The 9712-nt window shown below is 35.1% G+C and overlaps 1 protein-coding gene across 1 annotated transcript; it reads right to left on the bottom strand.

The window, feature by feature from the left end:
• Window positions 1–419: 419 nt before the first annotated feature.
• LOC135833937 (thyrotropin-releasing hormone-degrading ectoenzyme-like) lies at window positions 420–9052 on the bottom strand. Its single transcript, XM_065347767.1, has 17 exons — window positions 8785–9052; window positions 8378–8652; window positions 8097–8288; window positions 7842–7997; window positions 7652–7773; window positions 7360–7558; window positions 5327–5489; window positions 4755–4857; window positions 4552–4639; window positions 4267–4459; window positions 3939–4155; window positions 3590–3852; window positions 3301–3503; window positions 2846–3010; window positions 2579–2728; window positions 756–831; window positions 420–664 (listed from the first exon to the last, which is right to left on the bottom strand). Exons 1-17 carry the CDS (start codon window positions 8797–8799, stop codon window positions 497–499), a joined length of 2748 nt encoding a protein of 915 aa, XP_065203839.1. The 5' UTR covers window positions 8800–9052; the 3' UTR covers window positions 420–496.
• Window positions 9053–9712: the final 660 nt, after the last annotated feature.

Here is a 9712-nt window from a genome sequence, read left to right as displayed (position 1 = left end):
GCGCCAAATTAAACGCTTTATTCGATTCGAGACGAGATATCCCTCGGTGTATCTCGTCGCTCCTATATTTTCGTTTTATATTCTTTTTTTTTTTTTTTGAGTTTTTAACAGAAATATTATTGTACTACACTGTCTCCAAACAAATTGCAATATCCTGTTGTCGCGAGGTTTTATACCTTTATTTGGCATTTCCCGTATGAAAACGAATACTGAACTCGGCTTAGGTAGGTAGAGGTACCTACTTCATCATTGCTTTTACTAGCGATGATAAAATATTCGCAAGACTGACAAACTTTATAAATTCGTATTACCTATTGATTGAATTGAAAAAAAATTGCTCGGCACCAACTTTCATTTTTTAAGCTCATTTGGGCAACGAACCGAAAACAAAAATTTGAAGAAGAAAAAAGTCATCGAGATTAACAAAATGTATAAATTTTTTATTTTATTTAATAATTAGTGATACAAAATAAGTAGGATGCAAGTGTGACTAAAATTATTCAAAGGCTTCAAATTTATTAATAGCAAAATTTAACCAGTTGTCGAGGACTGGATAAATTTCTTCGTCTCTTCTGACTCGTTTCGAAACGATGACTAAACCCTCTCTCATAATTTCATGAGCGATGCCGAATTGACCAGCGTATTTGTTGTAAAAATCAAACAACTGTGAAAAAAATCAATTATTTTGGAGAGGTCTATTTTTACAAAAAAAATTAAAATTAAAATAGGATTGGTTAAGAGTATTATTTTCTTACTTCTTTCGATTCGGTGGCTGTTTTTGTTACTGTAATGAGTACTCGGATCAGTTGTGTCCACACTTCATCGTTTAGCCTAGAAATACATAAAATTGAGTTTATAATATATTGGGAAGTATTTTGACGTTTCGTTTAAATTTTAATATCGGTAGTAGCCAATAAAAATAAACGAGTTTAAATTTTAAATAGGTAGGTAACCTAATAAAATGGCGTCAGTGGTCAAGGGCATCTAGAACAAGGAAGGTTTTTTGAACGCTAAATCAAAAAAAGCATGTAAGAATGCTATGGCACTTTTGAAAATTTGGAATTTCCAAAATACAACAGGAGGTTTCAGAACGGCTTTAAACTACCTTTAATCGACTCAGAATGTATGTATGTTGAAATTACTTACTGTAAATTTCAGCTTTCCAACTTCATTAGGTGAAATTTCATGGAAAATTATTTTTTCAAAAATCTACTAAAGGCTCCAAATCTAATTTTAATACGCTACGAAGTACTGCAGATGAATTTCAAGTCGTTTTGGAGCCTCCAGCGACTTTTTGAAAATTCCTGAAGCCTCCAGCAGATTTTTGAAACTTTAAATTTTCACAAAATTTCATCAGATGGAGATGGAAAGCTGAAATTTACTCTACCTCCAATTTTAACACCCTCTGAAGATGACTTCAGGTGGGTTCAAGTCATTTTGGAGCCTCCAGCGACTTTTTTGAAAATTACTGGAGGCTCTAAAATGACTTGAACCCACCTGAAGTCATCTTCAGAGGATGTTAAAATTGGAGGTAGAGTAAATTTCAGCTTTCCATCTCCATCTGATGAAATTTTGTGAAAATTTAAAGTTTCAAAAATCTGCTGGAGGCTTCAGGAATTTTCAAAAAGTCGCTGGAGGCTCCAAAACGACTTGAAATTCACCTGCAGTACTTCGTAGCGTATTGAAATTAGTTTTTAGAATAAATTTTAGCTTTACAACTCCAATATTGATGGAATTTTATGGGAATTTCGAGTTTTAAAAATCTGCTGGAGGCTCCAGAACTCCTCAAAACGGGTTGAAACCGTTTCCAATCGATTTGGCATGTCGAAAATAGGGTATATCCCAAATTTCAGCTTTCTTGGTCAATTTGGTAGAATTTCGTTTTTTCCCCTCATTTTTGGCCTAAATTGGATTTTCAAAAATTCACCAAAAATCGAAAAACGCAATTTATCACTTGAAATTTTGACAGGTGATGAATTTTTGCATGATCTTTCGATCTACCTTTGTAAAGTTTGAAAAATTTCGTGCAAGTCCTATGTTAAACGCAAAATCTGCGATTTCGGCTGACCAGTCAATCAAAATGGCCGCCATTTTGTAAGTAAGGCCAACTTTTTTTTGGGCAAGTTTGCTTTAAAATGTTCCTTAGGATGTCCCTTTTAAGAAAAAAGTTGTCCCGGAGGATCCGGGGGGATTGCAATTACTCCTATTGTCACATGCCGGACTATATTCTAAATCTATTTGGGGATAAAAAAAAGAGTGCGCACCCAATTTCAGCTTTGCAGACCAATACGACAATATGATAAAATTTCAATTTTTTATCCTTTTTGAGCTAAATTTTATTTTCAAAAATTCACCAAAAATCAAAAAATACATCTTGGCATTTAAAATTTGAAATGGTGATGTAATTTTGCATTCTCTGCCAATTTAACACATTGCCTGGTTCAACATTTTTCTACTATGTACCTACTTGGGAGTTGGGATACTTCGTTTTTCAGAAAAATATCCTTATGATGTTTACAATCCCGCACACCTACACGAGTTCATTTCTCAAATTTTATTTTTCCAATACTGTACCTACCTTTCCTTGAGAACGTAGAAATTCTTATTTACAAACGGCATCAACAATTTGAAATCAACATTGTCCATCAAAACATCCAAAACCAATTCCTGATCATCTTGATCAATAGAAAATCCATCGTTGAAGTTCAAGTACACCAAATTCATGAGCCTGCGTAAGTGAAACTTAGATAAGTGGGTGTCAGCCAATTATTACGAGTTCAATATTCAACGCCATGAGATTGAAACTGAATTCATGTAACCACTTAGTTGAACTTGAATTACTCACGTTTCAAAGGAGATCGAATTTTCGGTGCAGGCCAATACCCTTAATACCTGTTCTTTCTGATTAGTAGCGTTATTTTGCAAAGCGTGGAATAAGGCATTTGCAATAATCTCCCAATCAGGTACCGAAACACCTCTTATTATGGCACAGTTGTGTTCTCCAGTTAAACTGTCAAGAAGTATTAGCAAAATAATAATCAATTCAAATTTCCATAAGTTATGTTCTTATAAAAATAAAAAAATAAATAATACATTTAGGTACAAAAAGTCTAGTGAGTAGTCTGCGATTGAAAAGCAATACAAATCTGACAAACAAGTTGCCTACCTTGAAAATCAAAGTGGCAAAAATCCATTAAAAAATTGTAATAAAATTTAATTCAAAATACCATGTAGGTAGGTACTAAAATATTGAGTTTAGTGAGTAGACTAATTGCTAGACACCCTGTTCACTAGCTGTACCTTTTTCCTGTTCTGACTTCGAACATGAGTATTTCGTACTCCCATAAGGTGAAACAAGCGGCTCGACTTCTCAAACAGGTCAAATGATATTTAATTTCTTTTTTGGATTTTTCAATGTATTCTTTTTCATTTTTAGAGTACGAATTAAAATGTGATGTAGAAATTTTATTGAACCATGTCAACATTTGACGGTACACATATTCCTGAGAAAACAAAAAAAATCCATTAATTTCCTATTCACGAATTTGATGTTAAATGTATTACCTATGGCATGAAAATATTCACTCACTTGGAATTTTCTACCAACTTCTCCGTGTAATTTGCGAATAAGATGAGTAACAATATTATGATATGTGGTCCATAATGGAAAATCACGTTCATTGGCATTCAAAGATAAAGACATATTGAGGAAAAACGTGTACTCCAATTTGCCCATATTGGCCAAGATCATCGAATCGAATAATAATTGCAATTTGTAAGGTGTTGGCAAAGAATTGAAATTTTCCAGTATCATTTGCCAGTTACGTTGATCGTAATTTGTGACAAAAAATCCTACAATATAATTTCACATTATTTAAGAGTAGGTAGATATAAATTTACTTTTTATATCTGATTTTCTCAAACATGTCACCACTTACCGATATAGGAAGGATTGAAAACGATAAAGTCGTAGCTATCCATGAACTTAGAATGAAAGCTGTGGTTATTATTCGACATCCAACCGAGAAATTCATTCTTAGTAAAGTAATTATTAGGATGACTAATTACAGCAGGTATCATACGTGGTCGATAATACGACACGTTTTGTTGCACTTCTAAGAGTTTAAATTCGTCATTACCGTATAAAAATGGTTCCTAAAAACAATATTTATACACTCGTGGCAATGATTATTACAAAGACGATTAAAAGTTGAATAACCGTACCTACCTAAACAAAAATAATATACGATAGGTAGGTAGCTGTACCTGAGTGACATTGATTTGATTCGAATTATAATCTCTGCGAACGGTAACGAGCGGGAAAAATCCGTATTCTTTCCAAGAACTATACACTTCTCTGAGATTTTCATAGTTTTTACGTTCGAGTTCTTTATTTAACCTGGCTGAGGCTTCGCTCAACATAAACCACACGTCTTCTTCCGAGTACATTTTGAATTCTCTGCAAAATATAATCGAATCTGTAAACGATAAAAGTGCAAATTGAAAGAGGTACGATATTCTAAAAGAGTTAAGTGTGCCAAATTGACTAACTTTTTACGCAGCAGCATGTGGGCAGCTTCGTTGAGTAGTTTGGATTCGTATAATTTATCCATCATGAAAATGAAGAGTGAATAGATGTCTGAAAATTCGTAATATATGTACATGCACAGGTACCTACATGTTAAGTAGGCAAATGGAGGAAAAATGCTGTTCTGAATGAACTCATAATGCAAATGATTATTTTAGAAACTTACCAGAAGTCGAAGAATTCATCAATATGGTCAAGTCTTCGCTCAAAACAAAATTCATAAATTCGAAAGAATCGCGTTGGTATTCGTATTTTCTAGTAATATTGAGCTAAGAGAGATATAAAAAATTAATATTAATCATGGGCCATGATTTTCGAAATATTTGAAAAAATGTCAAAATTCATTTTGATAAGTCACACGACACTTTTTCAAAAGTCTCGAAAATCATGGTCCAATTTTAGATTCAAAATCTTGAAAAATGTTCAAAAAACATTTTCTTTCCAATATTTGAGTTTCTCTAGAGACTTTTTCAAACGTCCCAAAAATCATAGTCCAATTTTGAACTCGATTAATTTTCTCAAATTTTTGAAATTTTGTAACGTAAATTCCGGCCAATTTTTGTCTTTTACAGACAATTAAGAAACGCTCTTCGGAATTAAAAGAGCTGTAAATAATTGACAATTTTTCAGAAGATCCTGAAAACTCCAATTGTCCAATACCTCCTTCAATTTTACTGATGGGTTGGGTTATATTGATGCTTTTATAGCTCAATCACGTTTAGAAAATTCTTTACTAACCTTTTCCAAAATTTTGGAGCTCATCTGGTACGTAAATCGCGTCAACATTGGTTCGATAATGGAACGCTGAGATACAGGTGTAGCCATGTGATTGAACCACTGTCGGAGAACTCCTAGGATCAGCCTGCCAATGTAGATTTCTTCGTTTGAAGATTCACGAAGCCTAATCAAAATGGTAGAATTCAAATAATTAACATATTATATTTCCATAAAATACTCCAAAATGATGGCAGTAGTCCACCTGAGAGAGAAGATGAAGAGGTTCAGAGATAGAATGTCTCTAATTTGCAGTGTTGCCATTCTAGCCAAATTTTTGTAAAAAAAATGATGGCTATTGCGGTAGGCCCAACTTTGTATAAAAAGGTCGGGGTTGAAAAATGTTGATAGTTCTCGACGTTTTGACCTCAAACTAGACGATTCCCGGTGTGTCAGTTTTTATATACTTGATATAAGTTTCAGCACTTTTCAACGTGATGGTGATTTTTACACTTTATGACCCGGAACCTGTTCTAATTGATCAAATAATGTCAAACTTGGAGAATATGGTTCTTTCAGGACCTAGAATTGACCCCCGCAGTTTGAAGGGTCAAAGCTGAAAATTACAGGAAGGTCATTTTTTGGAGGGGCATAATATCACCCCAAATGAATGAAAAGGGTCCAAAATCATACCATTAGTCATTACCCCCACTGTGATCAACATATCCAAATTTCAGCTTCCTAGGTCATCTCCACCTCGTTTAAAGTGAAAAAAAACCACATTTGACCCCAATTTTTGACCCCCTCACCCCTAAAACTGATCTACAAGGTCCAAATTTTCAGCATACCATGGGAGGGTGTCCCATGAGTGATTATTGCAGGTTTCAACTTTCCAACCCTATTTGACCTCTCTGCAGGGTCAAAAAGTGGATTTTTGGTCTATTTTACGTGTTTTTCAATTTTTCAGACCGCCTACAGCCCCTCCAAATTGACCGAGAGGGTTCAAATTCTCGCAGTACAATGGGAGGATGTAACCGAAGGGCCTTTTGCATGATTCAACCTTCCAACCCTATTTTTACAGAAAGGTCACTTTCTTAGAGAGGCATAATATGACCCCAAATAGATGAAAAGGGTCCAAAATCATACCATTGGTCAGTACCCTCATTGTGATCAACATATCCAAATTTCAGCTTTCTAGGTCATCCCCACTCCAATTAAGGTGGGAAAAACCACATTTGACCCCAGTTTTTGACACCCCCCCCCCCCCTCATCCCTAAAATTGATCTAGAAGGTCCAAATTTTCAGAATACAATGGAAGGATGCCTCATGAGTGATTATTGTAGGTTTCAACCTTCCAACCTAATTTGACCTCTCTCCGGGGTCAAAAAAGTGGATTTTTTTTGCTATTTTACGTGTTTTTCAATTTTTTAGACAGCCTGTAGCCCCTCCAAATTGACCTAGAGGATCCAAATTTTCACAGTACATTGGGAGGATGTATTCGAAGTGTCTTTTGCAGATTTCAACCTTCCAACCCCATTTGACCTCTCTCCAGGGTCAAAAAGTGGACTGTTTTGCTATTTTACGCATTTTCTAATTTTTCAGACAGCCTGTAGCCCCTCCAAATTGACCCAGAGGGTCCTAATTTTCACAGTACAATGGGAGGGTGTACCCGAAGTGCCTTTTGCATGTTTCAACCTTCCAACCCTATTTGACCATTTTCCAGGGTCAAATGTGTTTTTCGACATTTAGGACAGCCTACAACACCTCCAAATTGACCTTAGATTCTAATCGGGCCACTGCCTAAGCTATTTCGCAGACTAATAAAAAGTAATAGTTGAAATTTCCCTAGCCTAGTCCTCCATACAGCCAAAATGAATATGTAAACTTTGAGAGCTCCCTATACAGTAAGTTTGTGATAACTTTTCAAAGAAGAATTGGTCAAGCATTCGTACAGTGAGACCTCTTTTCCTTCAACGCTAAGTACTTGCCTTGATTAGGTATACTTAGATTCGAATATACCTAATGCCAATGGAAACATAATTTATAGTGTTACGTACGTCATAACGAATAAACCGTAGGCATTAATTTGAGGTATGCCAGTAATTTTAGGGTATGCCAGCAAATTGAAGTTTTTTGGCGGAAAAGGTATTAAGAGATGTTCTTCCAAAGTCTTAATCACAGTTTGAAGAGTTTCTGATTTCAACACATATGCGGGAACTTCGTATTTTATGGGATTATCAGCTTCGTTACTTCTCTCTAAAATAAAAGGAACACACATCGATGTAATAAGCCTATCGATTCGTGAAAGGAATTAATATAATTTTAATTAGAGTCCTATTTTAAATTGACCTGATGCAGATAGTGATTCAGGTTGCGGTATAACCAAATTCGTTACAACCAATGCCAACGATTTCATTGATAAAGGTGGAGTACTCAAGAAGAAATCTTGCACCAATGAATTATCAGGAGTTCTGTCGAAAGTGCATCAACAAAATAGGTAAGCTCTACAGACAAATATAAATGCGTAAATAGTTCTCACAATGATTCAGTATGGTTCAAAGGTGCCGATGTAAATGCATAAAAGCTACTCTTGCGAATCACAGATATAGCAATCCAGCTCTTATAGGCTGGTTGATTGAAGCAAGGGAACGCTTTGTAGCAACCGTTTCTTGTCAAATCCATCACAAAAATTTTCCTAAAATCAATAAAATAGCTCCAATGAAGTAATTCCAGACATTTCAAAATTCAATAGGCCTATTTCGCATTCCAAAAAGACATTCCAAAAATTAGTTACCTCAATTGTTGTGTTTTGTCTACGTAAGTTTTCAAATAAAATGGCTCAGTTTCTTCCGTATCATTCCTCAGGGTAGTTTCAAAACCGATACGAACTTGATAAGTTATATCTCTCAGAAGTTTTCCATTAAGGTGAATTTTCAAAGTTCCTGGAGTAAATAAGACTCTTTCTACGGCCGTGATTTCATATTTCCTGACGCGATAAAATGAAAATAAGTACGTATAAATGGAGAATTAAAAAAAAGGTTAAAGGAACTAGAATTTGAAAAAAAAAAAACATACGTTCTATTTTCAGCATTTCTGGGATTCTTGGTCAATTCGATGACCTTGACAGATTTATACTGTATGGATACGGAAGGATCGGCATCCAATTCAATTATATTGGTAGGCTCGGCATATGTGGCGATATTAATAATCACCATGCCTTTCAAGATCTTAGTATCTAAATCTGGATACAAATCGATATGGTATCCTTGGGGAACGAATTGTGGAATTTTATTAGCCTGGCATGTTTGCAAAGTGAAAAGAAATGCGGCAGCCCAATACAATAATTTTATCTGCAAATAATAAAACACCAATTTCTTATATTCCTAAGCACTGGGAAGGATCCAAATTTCACTAAATTGACTCCTGTATCGACAAACATCGCGAGAAAATAACCTATTTATAATCAAATAGTAGGTACTTACTTTAAGTCGCGTCATCTTTGAAGGTGAACTATCCAGAATGTCAACACTAATCACACTGAAATATTCCAATTTCCAGCAATGTGGATTCGAAATTTCTACAATTAGATACGAGTCGTATACAGAGTAGGTATTAATTACCTACTCTCGCGTGTTGTGTTAAATCCACACACCTACGTCGATGCTACAGATACGGCGAGATCCGAGATCGTTACAAGGGGAAAATAACGAAAGGAAGCTGCAATTGATGAGTCGACCAAATAAGCGCAAATTTACTATGTGAGGTATTTCTATGCAAATTGAGACACCCTTCGAGTTGAAATTTCGTTCAAGGCAAATTATATGTAGAGACCCATGGTGTATTTGAATACGCGCAATACTCGTTTCCTACTCGTGTGAGGTGACTGGTGAAGTAGAATTTTCATAATAATATGTTTAACACATGTCAGTCAATTCACCTCTCTGTGTGATTTCTCTTGGATGTACACGTGTTGCAGTTGGGAATGAGAAGAGTTGCAGAGAATTTCGAATTAAATGTAAATTATGCTGACAATGCTCGGGCATCGCGTCGTATCGAGTATTTACACGTGCGTGTGTGTGTAGTAGTATGTTTGACATAATCTAGTAATTATAAACACACAAAAAAAAATAGAAAAAATATTGGTGGTTGCTTTCAGTGCAATTGGGAGTTCAAAATTTGGTTGTGCACTGTGTAGGTGTGATGGTCATGGTTGAACTTGAGCATACTTTATTTGCCACATGCAGAATGTCAGTGATCAGCTAAACTTGAAATGATTTACCTTTATAGAAAAACATTCATCAGATGAACAAGTTGTCTAACTGGGTATTGAAGGAGTAAGCGCCTTTGGGTTTAAACGAATTTTCAATCACAGGAATAATTGGTAAGTAAGCTGAGAAAATGTTCATTCAA

This window comes from Planococcus citri, chromosome 2, assembly GCF_950023065.1.
Source record: "Planococcus citri chromosome 2, ihPlaCitr1.1, whole genome shotgun sequence".
In the NCBI taxonomy this organism is placed as follows: Eukaryota; Metazoa; Arthropoda; class Insecta; order Hemiptera; family Pseudococcidae; genus Planococcus; species Planococcus citri.
This window is presented reverse-complemented; position numbering and strand designations above follow the sequence as displayed.